Genomic DNA, 17,500 nt, shown 5'->3' on the forward strand with positions numbered 1-17,500 from the left:
CAAAATCAGATATCCCTTTTATGTCCCTCTCACCCCTTTCCTTGACCATGTCTCCTCTCATTCCTCCAGTATCCATGTTTACACTTATAGCTCCAAATCCAACTTGCACATTTATATACCCCTTCCCTCCTGAGTACTGTTTTTACTGCAATGTATGCACTGATTCCTGCAACTCACGATCTCTCATAAAGTCTGTATACTCAACCAACCCCCTTACTGATTCCTGCAACTCACGATCTCTCATAAAGTCTGTATACTCAACCAACCCCCTTATCTGTAGGATTCAGGACTGGTTGTTCTACTAGTTTATGCACCACAAATCTGTCAGGTTTTGCTGGGTACCCATCCATGTCAGAATCTCGGGCAATGTACAAGGAGATACTCTAGCATGCTCCACTGTTATGTCCACATCACACCGACCATGTTTTTCATGTATGCTTGACACACATTATTACCCCCACTTTAAATGTAACATTCCTCTTCCACACATTCTGCTGTCCTGCTCATACTTTACTGTAGCCCATACCTCTACTTTCCCTCACCTATCCTACTTTCACCCTGTCAGACATCCTTGTGAAATTTCTCACATTCTGATTTGACCTGTTCTCCTGCTTCAGATGCATACATATCCTTCACTTGATCTAATTCCCCCTTGCTTACTCTTACCTTAACCCATTCACTCATCCTGTGCATCTTTACCATTTCCAACACCATCCTACTCCTGTACAACTGTTGAAGTATAGCATCTAATAATCAACTGCCCCCCCCCCCCCACTCTATCCTTTCCAATACTTACCTTCCTATATTGCTACATGAGCTTTGTTGTCTAGCACATCTATTTTTTTAACCATAAATAAAAACACACAAAATCAAGCAAAACGATGGTTACTACATTAGGTAAATGAAAGAACATGTAATCTATTATTTCTTATTCTAATATTCACAGCCAGACTTGATAGATTTAAAAAATACACAATTTTATCAATTCATGATATTCTTTAAAATAAAATTAGACTTGAAACTTTTTCCAAAAATAGCAATTTATACTTACTTCCTTGAAACAAGATCCTGAAACTTTTGGTAAAATTAACATTTTTCTTTCTATACATAAAAGCACAAAAGCTTGGACCTTATATAGTATATTTACAAATATCTGTATATAAAAAGAGGAAAGGTTGGTAGAACTTTGGGTAAAAAAGCTATTTGTATTCTATATAAAAAGCACAGTAGATGTGCAAAAACTCTAGACCTATACATAGTCAAAATATCAAAATGCAAGAATAGTGTAAACCTATACAATATTCTTTAAATGATAAAAAAAACTGGGTAAGCAACATTTTTTGCATGATTCCTTAAAAAGAAAAGAAAAATCTTGAAGGCCTTGTTTCTGATCACCTAAGATTTGGTGGGACTAGCACTTGGCCAGTAGATGAGAGAGGTTCGAAGAATGGGTGATAGAGGGCCGACTTTGCAGTAATCCGCTGCCGTGGGTCATATTTCAGCATAGCCTGGAAAAGTGAGATTAACCCATGTCCAGTTTACTTGAACTTGTGGCACTAAAAATCTCAACATATAAAAGTGTACTTTTTTTTCTTCTAAAAATCTCAATATACAAAGGTATACTTTCCAATATAGTGTTATAAATAATGTTCCAATACTCATTATTCATTATCAAAAATTCTTTATTTCACACTAATATCAGTTTCAGTTATCAATGTCACCACCCCTAATCACCAAACATGGTATTAAGTTGCATAGAGTAGCAGTGAGAATGATAACTTCCATAATGCAGGTTATCTATGGACTACTATATGGACTGTGTGCCTATATAGGGTCATGGAGACACTGTTTCATATAACAGGTTTACGGGATGAGGATACATTATGGAATGCTTTATCTCTGATATTAGTCCTATAAACTCAATTGCTTCTTTTGAATTTAATATTTACCCCAGGAATAGTTCAAAATCATCAAAACACACTTGATAAATAGTGACTAAAATATTATCCATTTACAAAACTTTCATCATACTTGTAAATTGATTCCCACACACAAACAGGCACACATACACACAAGCACTTGCACCAACTTGAAATAGCATTATTATAATTACCAAGAGTAAGCACCGTCCCTCTTCATTCAACAATGGAACCAGCTGGGCTATGGAACTTTCAGCATCAACCTCCCACCGTGGGAATGAACTCTTATAGTCAGGGAGCTGGGTCACACCTGGCCAATCTTCCTCCCCAGGAGTTCCCAGAGTACGGAAGATACGGAAGAGCTGGTCTATTTCTGAATCGCCAGGGAAAAGTGCTTTTCTCGTCAACTGTGAAGAAAAGTAATAATAAGTTTTTAACAAATTTGTATACTGATGACAGACATATTGTAAATACCAGTTTCTTTGGATTCAAATCTAAATACAATGATGACTCATTTTTATATCCAAAGTTATAATAAAATCACAATATGCTTTAGAAGTTACGAATAACAACTTGCTGAAACTTTAAACAATTCATCCTCTGGTTAAATACACTTTCATGTGGACAAATTTCTTACCATCTCAGCAAAAATGGCACCCAGACTCCACATATCAACTGCAGTACAATAGTTTTTGGCACCGAGGAGAATCTCTGGGGCACGGTACCACAAGGTGACAACTTCATGTGTGTACACCCTCAAAGGCAGGCAGAATGCTCTTGCTAATCCAAAATCTGCCAGCTTGATTGACCCTGGAAAGAAAAATTAAATATCAATTAGATTAATTATCAAACTATGTTATTAGTGATTCAGACTTAATATTTGTGAATTTGCCAACCTGTGACCTCTGCCTAATTGCATATTAACCCACTGCCTCTGGCAGAATTTGGGGGTGTACTTGACCTTTGCTCTGGGGAGTATGTGCAGCTGACTGGGTTTGCCTCTGGGGCCTATTCCAGATAACTAGTGTGTCACACTCGCCATAACGAATCAAGAAAGTGATGGGGATTTTTTTTTGTTTCAGGTCTAACTTGTAGTAGCCTGGGTATGGATGTACATAAGACCATTTCAATAAATTAGGTGTTACTCACTGTGTAAAGGACCCCCCCCCCCCATTCTCAAACCTTGTTCTTGTGAAATAGAGATTGTATGCAGTAATATACAAGGCTGATACTCCCATGCCTTCAGTACTTTCTTTTTGTGGTCACATTTCAAGACAAGTCACAGGCAAATGATTTGTGTACAACTAGAATATTATCCCTCCCATTCTCCCACGGTGGGCATGGGAGATACCTTATGAAGAACAGCATAAAATGCTATGCATCATAGCCACAACTAGGCCAGCCATGATGGGAACTACACAAAGCTGAGCCTTAACTATGTCAGCTATGATGTGAATACACTTCATCCAGAGGTAATGGATTGAAATGTATGATTTTAAAAATTAGAGTCGAGACATCAAAAACAAAATATGAAAATGCACCAAGGAAAAGCATTAACAATTAAGTAATTGTAAACAGCAGTAGAAAATATCCAAATATCACACAAGCACTCCAATAAAAAGTTGGCAAGAGCACTGGATGTGGACACTTCTGTCCATAGCTTTTGCACAGGTAGAGGTCAGAATTATTTTTTGTGCAGCTGCATCACTATCATGACAACTTTACACACTTATCTAACACATACAGATATATGTAGCTATTTCTCTTTTACGTTGTTACTTTGTGATTCACACTCTAATGGTTATTTTTAGTCTTCTAAATACTATACCATCTCTACTACATATTACATAGATATATATATTATATCCATACACAAGTCAGCTGCTACTTCTGTTTCTTCCCTTTTAAAAAGTTAATCTGTTTACATTACATGTGAATGCGAAAGGATTTTTTATGATGGAACTATACAAAACAGTTTGGATGATGCAACTGATCCACTCCACAAATGCAAGCAAATGTTCCCAATCTAAATAACCTTCTTTAGATAAAAACTGAGAAGCCCAAGTACCTCTGGCATCTATAAGAAGGTTTTGCGGCTTCAGGTCTCGATGGAGAATACGATTAGCATGACAGAATGCGATGCCTCGTAACAGCTGCTGCATATAACTCCTCACCAGATCCAACGGTAATCCTCCACGGCTTTCATCAAAGAGCTTCTTCAGATCCTTGAAGTATAAAATTAATGTCATTCTACACTTATTATCACTATCACTATTCTCTATAATTACCAATATTATCAATTTCATCTTACAATATGCAGTGACAACAATCAACATTATATGCTCAGTAACTAGACTACACTGCACACAGCTGTTTAATCAGTTTCTAAACAGTACTTCTCAAAGTTATTTCTCAATTAAAACACAGATTCTATTTTTTTTAGAGTTAGATCGTAATACATTTACAATGTCTTATTGCAGCTCTACGATGACTAATTTCATTTGCACAAATTCAAAGATTTCATCAATCTAAGTTAATAGTTCATACACTTGCAACCTTTTTCTTAAATCTCTAATTCATCCATAACCCCCCCCCCCCCCACACACACATGGATAGTTATTAGGCAATGCAAACTTTTTTTCTACTTAGTGTGTACAAACTTTATACAATAATTCTTGAGGACAAGACTTTAAAAAACTAAGATCTTACCATCTACTCTGAATCCTTTGATGAAAGCATTGCAAAAAAAAAAAAAGAAAAAGAAAAATGTCATTACTAAAACTAATGAAAAGGAAATAATCTAATTTTGCTTTCCACTATCTCTTTTAATGTACATAATCTACATTTCATTCCACTGACTCAGGAAAATAACCATACAAAGGACTTAAATTTTATTCAAATTTAACACCTAAGAATAACAGAAAACACTTCTCAGCTTCAATATTAATTACAATCTACCAATTTTGGGTTGGGTTCTGGCCCTTCCTTGACTGTTCATTTTATGCCTGAGTCTGTGGAACATCCTATGTAATCCAAATACATGTAATGAAAAGCACCTTACCTGATTCAGGTATTCAAATACCATGTACAACTTGTGGTCCCCGTACACCACATCCAGCAGTCGAACAATATTATCATGGTCGAGTTCCTTGAGTAAGGCTATCTCTCTCAAAGCTGTACTGGGTACTCCGTCTGCTTCACTGGAGATAAGAGTAAATGTGTTACTCTTGTGCAATTTAAGGTTTACAAATCGCATTAACAAAAATCTAGGTACATATAAACAGGTAGCCCCACTTCCATAAGCCTATTTAACCCAAAAAGTTAAACTTGCCCCCCCCCCCTCCCCCAGGGTATTGTGATGCCTGCTAATGTTAACGTGTCAATGACAGTATCAGTAATATCTCAAGAGTCATTGACTCCTGTGATTTCCGGCAACCATTCTGCTGTTTGGCCCAAGAGTCCGCTAGATGTAGCAGAACTTTTCGCTCAACTCGCTCTAGCGTGTTGTAACACACTATGGTCATACCTGTCATGAGGAGTTGCTTTGTTTTGATGGCGTGGCCTGACAGATACAGGTTAAGGAACTCTATCATAAATAAAAGGCGAATTTTGGTTTTTCATCTGGTAAATATAAAAACATCGGGTAAATAATACCAATAATTATGCATCTAGCTGTATCTGGTATCTCAGTGCACACTCATTGGCTAAATATGATGACTTCATTAGTTCCACCCCTTTACCGACCCTATCAATCTGTGTGAAATTTTAGTGTTTTTTTTCACTGCATTAAAAAAAGTTTCAGTAATTAAAATATTTAAAAAATAATGGAAATAGAAAAGACGAAGACGAAGAAGGGGGGGGGGGGACAATGGGGGATGAGGGAGAATGAATAAAAGTAAAGCAGCAGGGCTTAGCTCAGAAGTTGCCAGCTAGGATTTTCATCAAAATAGAGTGGGGCTACCTATTTAATAATGCCTTGAACAAAAATAATTATCAATTCACAAACAACAAAGAAGGGATACTGAAAGAAGTGGACAGACACAGGAGGGAGAAGGAAAGAGCATGACTTCTATACTATATGTAAAAATTTGTATCAAGGTTGCGAAGTTTAACAAATTTACCAAAATGCATAAGAACACAAATAAATGGATAAAAAAATATGCAAGTAAAATAGTAAATGTAATACTTATTACAAGATAATAATTAACAAATTGAATATTTTAATACACAGAACTTAAAAGATCGTTAATCCCCCCAAAATCACATTTGATGCAACCATGACTGGCTTGCCAAAAAAAAAAAAAAAAAAAAAAAAGTTGGGATTTTTCCCATGCTAATTTTGTTGTGAATGATATGTAGTGTTCACTAATATACCTGGTATTACTTGGTAAGTTTCCATTAGCCACACCTATGGTATCATTTTCCCAATACCCTCACTTCTCTTCTATATTCTCGGCTGAAGCTGATCACCGAGTAGTGTTTTCCTGCACCTATTTTTTCACAATTAAATGAAATGAGTTTGAAGAACAAAATTCTATGTCATACAAGTAAAACCTATAGCTTTTCCTCCCACATCCCCCCTTTCCAGTCTTATATGATTAAAAAAATATATTTATTTGTATACTCACTGGCACTCTACCTCCTTTTCAATTAATTTGCTAAGGGGTTAACTGAGGTATTCAAATTTACACTATAATAACACTTGTATTTGAGATATTGACAATGAAATGTATACTTTCTGGTGCATAAACTAAGCTCTTCAAATGCCAACAACCAAAATTTTGACTTATTGATGAACTTGTTTATAATCTACACCATGAAATACAAAAACAAAAACACTAGGCAAAAATGTAAAGAAAATTATTCTCTAATTATATAAGCAGTAAAAAAAGCCAACACTGACTTTGCTTCTCTCTCAAAACATACTAGAAATATGATCAATTTATGTTTGAACCTTTTCCCCCCATAAGTTGTTCAGTGGTGGTTTAATATGAAGCTATAAATAATGGCTAAGGGAAATACACATGTATAAATAGATTGAGAGTATACATATCTATCTCTACAATATTTCAATACATTAATAGACTTCTGGCTATATGTATATGATATCCCAAATTTTTATTTCAATTTGATGACAATCTTTGTATTTGTTTGCTTTTTCTTTATGGATATTACCCTTTCTATAACACCTTTTCACTAAATTTACCAGACTTGAGAGATGATCTAGTCTGCAAGATCTAAAGAAAAGCAGGAGGGGGAGAGAGAGAGGGAGAGAGGGGGGGAGAGGGAGAGGGAGAGGGAGAGAGAGGGAGAGGGAGAGGGAGAGAGAGGAGAGAGAGAGAGAGAGAGAGAGAGAGAGAGAGAGAGAGAGAGAGAGAGAGAGAGAGAGAGAGAGAGAGAGAGAGAGAGAGAGAGAGAGAGAGAGAGAGAAACACAGGAGGAGGAGGAGGCATGACAGCAAGACAGGAAAAAGTCAGAACTTTTACAGTGGATACTGTCACGTGAACTGGTTTTTCATCATGATTTTTGTGTATTTTGGGTCATATGTAGTTGATATTGTAAGGAAACCATTAACCAGTGGCATCTCGAGGGACTGACTGACTTTTTTTTTTTTTTTTTATAGAGTTTAGGATATATAACCTCAGGATCACCACAAGGTACTTTTACATTTCTAAAAGGCTTAAAAAGGGCCCTGTGGTATCAGGCAAGACAGTCTAATACAAAATGAGGTTGAATATGGCTCAAGCAACAAACTCACTCTGGAAAGGCTGTCAAAACTAAGTCTAATTTTCCCCTATTATATAAAAAGGGCTTAACAAATCTGGCCCAACAGTTGCATTGGATAATTCATTTTAACCCAATTTCACTGGGAAAATGCTGTGCTCAATTTAGATTTTTGTGTGTGAGAGAAACATAGATGGCTCTGCAAGTGCTTAGCCACAAAGAAGCCAATTACCTTGCAACCTTACCCAATTTCACCTTTCCTTGAATTTGAAAATTTTATTTTTTATTTTTAATAATATCACTATCAATGGTATTTTTATTATGGATATTATAATTACTATAAAGTCATTGACAATAGTAACAGCAATACAAGATCACAAAATATTTTCGAAATCAATGAAAAGGGTTAACAGGTGAGGCAAGCAGTACTCATAATTGGCTCATTGGTGACTTAGTACAAGTAGAGCTATCCATGTGGAAAAACAAACTCATAGTGGGAACAGCATGTAAATACATGCCACGCCCATCGGTTCTGGGTTAAATAGAGGCAATAAAACAAAATAGGTATGAACTTCAATGCAAAACTTCAAATGCCTTTAACATTTTTCAAAAATACTTTCGCATACAGAAACCTATAATAGCACTTATTTGGCTGTTTGTTGCACCAGGTATCATTTGTCCTTTTTGAAAATTTGGTCTAGTATAGAAATATGTAGGACTGGAATCAGAAAAAATACTAAAAAAGTCATATTTTCACATTTATTGACTCCAAGGTTATATCATGATGAAAATGTATACTACACCAGTATTGAACACTGTCCTTAACAAAAAAATCAGCACCAATATTTAAATTAAGCAGTAAAACCTAAAATACCTGCCAACACAAAACTAGCAAGTAGATACATTTAGCAGAGAAACCATATCCAAAGTTGTATAAGAATATGGATTTCATTTTTTTTTTCGTAATATCACCTTATATCAAATAAAATTGTGCTTTAATTACAATATATGAAAGGTTGTAAAAGCAAACCAATACTATAATAAAACCAAAGCACATAAATCTCTTCAACACAGAAAATTTATATCACCAGTTAGAGATTTGTTACAAAAGGTTTAAAAGTTGTTAAAGGAGAAGAGGGCTAGTGTTTTCTTGTCAACTGTGTCAATACTGAACCTATCGTGGAAACTCTGAATCTTTAACCATCCTGAGTCAATGAACTTTGCAACCGTGACCTGACATCACACCAAAGTCAACGACCTGATAAATACACCCGTGAAATATTGTAACACGAGGAACTTGAAAAAATGTGTACTTAGTTTAGATATTACTTTATGATGAATTAGCCTTCTTCCTCTTTACCTCAATGAGATATTTCTTGGCCAAAATTAAACCCTTTCAAACCTTTTGTAAAAATCAAAATACAGAACATCACAGACTAACAACCATACTAATCCTTAAGTAGGTTATTGTTGGCTCAGCTGCTAACTATTGAATATTATGCTGAATCCTGTGGTGCTATGACCAAGAACACATATCCACCACAGCAGCCAGCATGCTACCCAACTATATACATCAATGCATCCCTGCCAGTAACTCCCTTTATATACATATTTGTTTTGATCAATTCTTTACTTTTTTTTCCATTAGCATTTTTGCCAGGATGGCAATATTCTGTTCAGGAATTTGTGTGTATGTGTGTATATATAATATATATAATATAATATAATATAATATAATATAATATAATATAATATAATATATATATATATATATATATATATATATATATATATATATATATATATATATATTTTTTTTTTTTTACACAAATGTATACCTTAAAATATAACACCTAAAATTTGATATGCATATGATCAGGGCTATACTGTAGCAGAGAGCATTTTCCCCCTCAAATAACAATTTTTACTCTTTAGTTTTCATTTATTCATATAAAATTTCTTTCAGTCAACCACCATAAAAAGATCATGGAGACGATTTCCATATTGCTTCCTCTCTCAGTCAAGTCTAGCAGCTTTCTGTTTGCTCCACTAGGTAACTAGGACTGTGATAGCCATTATATATTGCTAGGCACAGCTCTAGGTACCTAGTTAGCCAAACACTTTGTCACTAGAAAATGGTCATGAAGAGAACCTGCATACATCCATTGAAAAATACCTGAAAAACCTGCATACATATATAACTAAAAAGAATATTAATATAGTATACTGTAAGAATACAAAAGAAAATGTGATACTAAATTACTATGGATGAAATAAAAACTACAACGGAAAATGACACTGCACATACAATTTTAACTTCTAGAAAGACTTGCTTATGAATATTTTTTAGTGTGATATAAATTCCAAGGACCACATTCCACTTTTCTTTATTTTTGCTCAATGATACTTTGGAATTTACTCTCAACAAGACCATGACCTTCAAACGTCTAAAACGGCTGTCAGTATGCATACGTGCATTATTCTATCTTGCATTTTTAATGTTCCCTTGCTAGTTTTATATGCAAAGTTCTTCTGTTTGATCAAAACAATACAGCCCATATACAGTTATCAAATGACAGGAATTACAGAAACAGATAGCTCTTTCAGCTAGCAATTAATTGAGCACTACAAGCTATGCCACATTCAATTGCAGGACATCCAATTTTGATAATATAGATGGTTTTACTTTCCAATTACTAATGCTACACATTTTCAAAGGTTAATAAATCATGGGTAAGCAAACTGTTTTATCATTCTTAAACAGTTCTCAGAACAACTATAATTCATCTTCTATTTCATCAAGTGAAAACTCTCTTTTTTACAACTGCTAAAACCGCGAGTTGCTACATAAGCATGTGTGACAATGATGTCAGCCTAAAGTCACATTTTACAATAAAAGCAAATGATGGTTGATTCTATTCCACACACTAAGATCGCTCAAGTAAGTGTCATATTCAATCCATCCCCAAACTACATAGTCTCCAGTTTAGTCTTAACCTTGTCAACACCACACTTCTATACAGACCTTCACAACCTACAATGTTTGGTTTTACATAAAGATGAATTATAATTAAATCTTGAATGGAACCAAATATACTTTAGTCCTTTCCTCACTTCTATAAACACGTTGAGCAAGACACTCAAGCAACAGCTGCCTTACAAAATTAACAAGTCACAGGGGTCAATGACCTGTGCACCTCATTACAGTCATTTTAACATTATATATAGTGTAAATTTCTTGTATGCCTTGTTTACCCAGGTCTTTACTATATAGAGAGAAACTGAGGGAAGAGGAGATAAAATGTGCACCAAAAACATGGGGGGAATAAGGGGGGGAGGGGGACTAAAAGGAATTATTTTCCACAATGCTAATAAAAGGAGACTATATCACAAAATTCTTGGCTATAACAATGAATTTGAAATAATAGGTTAAATAAAATGAGGAAAAGAATCCCCACACAGGAATAAGGATAGATGTTCATGTTAAGAGTTCTTAATTACTTCCATGGGGACAGATCTTTGCAAAATATATATATATATATATATATATATATATATATATATATATATATATATATATATATAAAACTGTTCCAGTCAACTTCACATGTAAAATGTTACCATACAGGACAACTAAAGCCTCATTTACAATGGTAAAATCCTTATTTCTGTTAAAGTCAGAGAGAGAGAGAGAGAGAGAGAGAGAGAGAGAGAGAGAGAGAGAGAGAGAGAGAGAGAGAGAGAGAGAGAGAGAGAGAGGGGGGGGGGGGGGAAGTCAAGCTAAAGAAAGCACTGAAAATGAACAAAAAAAGGAGAAAGAAAATACATAAAAAAATAAGCCAAACCTGAAAATGTCTCCCTCTGCAACAGCAAACATTATTCAACCTTAATTTCTCCAAAACATTATGGGTTAGTGCTGCTCTCACAGAAAACACTGATCATGTATTTTATTAAACCACCACTAAAAATCGACACCTTTAAAACCTGTTACATTTTCATTCCCATAGAACTAACGTAATGATTACTGGTAAACTACAAATTGTTAAAAGCCTGGCATGAATTAAGAATTAAAGACAGGATTTGAAAAATACAAAATTAAAGGAAGACCTACTGCACTACATGTACTTGTTCAGGAAATTCTTTATCACCCCACCCCCACAAAATTTGGTTATCTGAAGGGCTTGCAAGCCTTTGAAAAAAAAAAAACCTATGGCAACAACCAATACCATGACCTCTATACTGAGACACGCTCTTCCAGATCCTGATTTTTTTTTTTAACCTGACGCTCATAGGTATCGAAAATCTCCGAGTGTCAAACTCTGATTTCTGGCAACGTCCAGACACTGGGCGGTCAAGTACGCTACGAGTATTGGAATTTCCCACTCCATGTGCTCTGGCACATCACCGAGCATACAGCCGTACCCTGCAGACCAAGCGGTCTGTTATGATGCTTGTACATGTGAGCCCCTTGTAGTATGTCTCCTATGGTCAAACTATTAGATTGTCAAACTCTACATTTGTGTACTGAATAATTACCCATATCTACTCTCTAACGGGAGCACTGAAAATTTTATTGGTACATATACCTGACCCAATAATCATGGTATTAAAGACTGGCTAGTGGCTAGTAATGCATTTCTTAGGTTGCATCAACTTCCCCATTTGCACTTTTGCCACCCAAACAAATCACAACTAGGGTTTATATGCAAATATAGAAGGTTTTGCTTCAATATGTGCCAGTATCAAATAAAAATAACCATGAGATGCTACTATTGTTTAAGGAAAAGGTTGGTTGGGGGATATCACAATGAGCAAAATGTACATGTTGACGGTTGAAATAGCTCTTTGCATGTAATGTTTAGGCATGTTTTCTATGTTAATGCTGTAGTCCTTACCAAAGGAATTATATTACTTTGATCAATTACTTTTTGCTCAAGCCAACAAGCAAGGACCTAACTTAACCCATACCGAATTCTAGCTTACAAATCATTCCTCAGTCAAGGGCTTTGTTCTCTCTAGACCTTAACCTCAATGGAAAAAGCCACATAATGTTGATATCATAACTTTGATATTTGTGAACAATATATAAAGAAGGAATGATCGTAAGGTACTATTTGCTTACATTGTACTGTTTAATATTGATAATTCAAACAAAAATGGATTTCTGATCTCAAAATTTAATAAATGTTTAGAAGAATGACTAATGTACTTAGAAAATAACCAAAAACCCTCTTGGGCACTTTGTTGTCTATTATAATAAAAGGTTTGGCCTTTATTGTGCCTGAATATACAAGATGGAGGCTTACTAACCTTTGCGCGACACCATGATACGATCAGGATATGTTTGCAACTGTGCACAAGTTTCAAGTCTTACCTGGAAGGAATACATTCCCCATAACTCTAAAAAAGCACTTCCATACTTCTGTGTAGTGTGAATGACCTTTCAGTGTACCTTCATTACATTTTCTTTGTACTGAACTATTACGTTTTCCAGAAATTTCCGAACTCATCTTGGATTTGTGTATGCATCCTTACAAGCGAGCTTTAACTAGACAATTAACAAATTACACCCTTGCTCACAGTCTACACAACAAAGAAGCAATTACATGGAGCTTTCTTTGTTTATCAAAACATCAATACAAAGAAAAGAAGTCTGTAAACAAAGACCTTATTACAAAGAACAACTAGAAACCTACCATACAGTTTGTGGAATCTATACCAAACAAAAAAGAAAACCAATTTACTATAAAAGCCTATGAGAAAAATATGCCGTACTGTAACAAAGGAATTTTAGAAGAAATGTAACAAAGGAATCTTTAAGAGATGCAACCAGCAGTATGGTTATTAAATTGACAACTTCCAAATAATATACGGCTATATGCAATGAAATCTGGTAAAATAACTTTAGTTAACATTTTACAAAGTGGTAAATTATACCAAAAACTATCAACACTGCACTAGAGTCGACGATAAATCTTAGTCTAAATTGAATTACTTAAAAATACACAATTACTTTATCTAAGATTCCCTATAATATTGACTAAACTGGAAAAAAAAATAAAATCATGCTTTGAACCATGGAACTTAGCCTTAAACTGAACAAAATCTACAAAGACATGATCTGCCATGCCTCTAACATTCCAATTTCAAACTGATGCTTGGGTATCTCCTCTTTCTATATACACACATCTTTCACTTTCAAACACATTAAGACACAAAAAGTACGAATTCCCAACCAAAAAAGGGATAATAAACTAAACACAACCAACTCATAAAACAAAAAAGCTCAAATCCCAAGAATTTCCACCTCTCGATTTCCAACCCCCAAACAATGAGACTCAAACCATATACAAAAAACCAACGAAAATACAACAGGGGAATAAAATACACCCAAAGCAGTAGGTGAATGTATAACAAGGCAGGGAAAATGGGAGGTTTGGAGAGCCCCAGAGCAAAGAAATAACGTGTTTGTACCTCGGCTTGGACAACGAAGCTTCTCCCACGCGATGTAGGCCTATGCACTGCCACCACGAGGCCTCGACAGAACTGCGGGTTTTTCGCGTTATTTCACTCCTCTTTCTCATGTCTAATAGGCAAAATTGATAGAAAAACGTAGGTTGGTGCACAAAACGGGCGCGGAAACGAAAGAAAGCGAAGAGAAGAGGGAGAAATGTAACTTGTATCGTACCTTTCTCAGATTCGATTTCCCGAACACTCCTCCATTCCCGACTCTTTGAAATTTAAAACAATAAAAAACACAGGAAAAAACGTTAAACCAAAGCCCCCCCCAAAACACCCCCACCTACAAATAAAAACCCCCATCCTTTAAAAAAAATATACGAATCCAAATACCTCCCCCCTCTCAACCAAACACCTTAAAAAAAAAAACCCTTAAACGATCCCCAACAGCGAAGAAACAGACCCCCCTAAACACAAGCCCTACAAAACCAAACCCCTTCAACAAACAGATAAATAAAACCCGAAAACCCACGAACTTACTTCTCGAGGCGGATTTTCTTGAGCGCCACAATCCTCTTGCTCGCCCGGTCCTGGGCCTTGTACACGACGCCATAAGTTCCTTCGCCGATTTTCTCGATTTTCTCGTAATTCTGCACCGACATCTTCCCTCTCTCTCGCACGCACGCACTCACACACGCGCGCGCGTCACACCCAACGCATAATCCGAAGACAGGAAGGGCTCCCGGAGAGACAAAACGCAGGGAGAGAGAGAGAGAGAGAGAGAGAGAATGAGAGAGTGAGAAAGAGAGAGAGAGAAGGAGAGAGAGAGAGAGAGAGAGAGGAAAAGGGCGTGCGTTTTCCTCTGAGAGAGAGAGAGAGGGAGAGAGAAGGCAAAGCGAGCCTCCTCGTTCGCCCCGAAGGAGAGAGAGAGAGAGAGAGAGAAGCGAGAGAGAGAGAGAGAAAAAAAAAATCCAAACCCAAAACAAAACCCGAAGAAACGGAACAAACAAACCGTAAAATAAAAAAAGAAAGAGAAAAAAAAAAAGAACGAAAGAAAAAAGAAAAAGAAAACACCGCAGAAGCAAACACACACACACTACACAACAAACACACACACACACACACACACACACACACACGGCGGGCGAGGGAGGCGTCGAGGGAAAGGCGGGCGGGCGGGCGGAGAGACGCGGGTTCGGCGATGGCGTCGGCAGGTTTCCCGCGCTCGACTTCGCACGCTCTCCCTCTCTCCCCGACTGATGCTACGCTCGAAAAAAGGACCGCGCGGGGGGAGGGGGGAGCCGGGAGGGCGGGTCGGGGTGGGTGGGGAGCGGGGAGGGCGGATGGGGGAGGGAGGGGTAGTAGGGGGGGAGAGGAGAGGTACGGTTAGGGTATGATGGGTGGGTATTAGGGACGGGGGATGGTAGGGGTGGGATATAAGGGGAGGGGTTTAGGGGAGGAGGGGTAGGGGGGTAGGAGAGGGGAGAAGCGCACGAGAAATGGCCTCCCCCCCCTCCGGCCTCCTCCTCCCTCCCCCCTCCCCCTCGTGTGTTTCTGATAAATATTTAAAATAAAAAAAAATCGAGGTGGGTTTTTAATATTATTTTGGGTTTTGTTGTGTTTCGTTCCCGTTCAGAAGGTTAGTTTTAAGGTATGGAATTAAATTATATGGAAAATGTTTTATATTTTTTCGAGGTGTTGTGTTTCGGTACGTTCTCTTTGATCGATTGAGGGATAACTAAATCTTTTGTCAATCTTACTTTTGTTTATCTCCTTTTCGTAAAAATCGTTATTCACGGTCAATAAATATCTGCATTAATTTCATTCTGTACGGTTTAGTTAATAAAATATAATTACTTCGAGATTCTTTATGTAATTTATACAATGTTATACGCAGAAAGAGAACGAGCGCATTGCGTTTCCATATTGTAACCTACATTTTTATTTTTTATAAAATAATGCAAAATATTTGACATTCTAGTCTAGTTATATTCGGAATTTATTTGTTGATTCATATTCAGCATCATCTTTGTGGCAAATGTTTTTGAAGGGAAAGCCAATTCGCAATTCCAACCCCGCCCTTAATTAAAATTTCTGGGTGCGTCTATCAAAATTATTTAATCGAAAATGACTAAACTAACGCATCTCATTAATCCTGCAAATGAATAAGAATCTCTGTATGGGTTTAGGAGATAAGAATAGCAATAAGATGCTATGGCCTTTAGTATTTCGCGTATGGGGGATAGGAAAAAACAAAAACGAAAACGAATGCGTCATACGTTGGATCAATTCATAAAGACGTAAATGAATGAATACGCAATTTTCTTGTTTACTTTGCACCCTTGTTGCGTTTTCTTGGTGTAGATATAAGGGGAGAAATAGTATCAGCTGCGTTGCTGGTGAAAATACCCGTTCTAATGTTTATATTAATGATAGTTTAAATGGTAATCGTGATGATGAGAGATATAACGATGACAGGGATATCACGCATAGTGACGTAACAAAGACTAACACACAGCTTGATTATAACAACGACGATGCTAATATTCATTATAATGAGATAATGACAATAAAAGAAGTTGAGAATACTACTACAATGCGCGAGAATTAGAAATGATAGATTGTAACGATGACGATAATGAACTTAAACGTAGCGTTCCATATGTAGCATTCGAAATAAGGAATTCTATGGTACCATTACTGTATATGCTAAGAGCGGCAAACCCTTCTTACTACTTAATATTATATCATCCTGTCACTAATTATCATTATGATGGCTATTGTTATTACTGTTATTATTATTATTATTATTATTGTTATTAATATCATTATTATTATTATTATTATTGTTATTATTTTAATTATTATTATTATTGTCATTGTTATCATCATCATTATTATTATTATTATTATTATTATTATTATTATTATTATTACTATTATCATCATCATTGTTATTATAAGTATTATCGTTATCACTATTATCATCATTGTCAGTAATACAGTAATAATACTAATACTAATACTAATAATAGTAATAATAATAATAATGACAATAATAACAGAAATGATAATAATGATAATGCCTATTATATTAATATTATCATCATTATCATTATATATTATTGATATAATAATTATAATAATAATATTTATAATAATAATAATAGTAATAATAAAATGATAATAATAATAATAATGATTATTATTATCATTACTATTATTGGCATAATTATTACTATCATCATCAACGAATTATCATTTTATTAATATTATTATCATTATTACTCCCATTCTTATTCTTATTATTGTTGATGTTGTTGTTGTTATTATCATTATTATTATTATTACTATTGTTATATATCATTAATTTCATTATGATTATGATTATTATAATT

General features: G+C 35.5%; 1 protein-coding gene across 2 annotated transcripts; it reads right to left on the bottom strand.

The window, feature by feature from the left end:
- Positions 1-914: 914 nt before the first annotated feature.
- On the bottom strand, positions 915-15,354 carry LOC119597034 (cyclin-dependent kinase 2-like). 2 transcript variants are annotated; one of them, XM_037946470.1, is made up of 6 exons: positions 14,643-15,354; positions 4,981-5,119; positions 3,988-4,144; positions 2,557-2,729; positions 2,114-2,326; positions 915-1,508 (listed from the first exon to the last, which is right to left on the bottom strand). In XM_037946470.1, exons 1-6 carry the CDS (start codon positions 14,762-14,764, stop codon positions 1,392-1,394), a joined length of 921 nt encoding a protein of 306 aa, XP_037802398.1. In that variant the 5' UTR covers positions 14,765-15,354; the 3' UTR covers positions 915-1,391. The 2 variants fall into 2 exon arrangements, with proteins under 2 accessions (XP_037802398.1, XP_037802399.1); XM_037946471.1 differs by lacking the exon at positions 14,643-15,354 and adding an exon at positions 14,118-14,242.
- Positions 15,355-17,500: the final 2,146 nt, after the last annotated feature.

Source organism: Penaeus monodon, chromosome 38 (genome assembly GCF_015228065.2).
Source record: "Penaeus monodon isolate SGIC_2016 chromosome 38, NSTDA_Pmon_1, whole genome shotgun sequence".
Classification (NCBI taxonomy): domain Eukaryota; kingdom Metazoa; phylum Arthropoda; class Malacostraca; order Decapoda; family Penaeidae; genus Penaeus; species Penaeus monodon.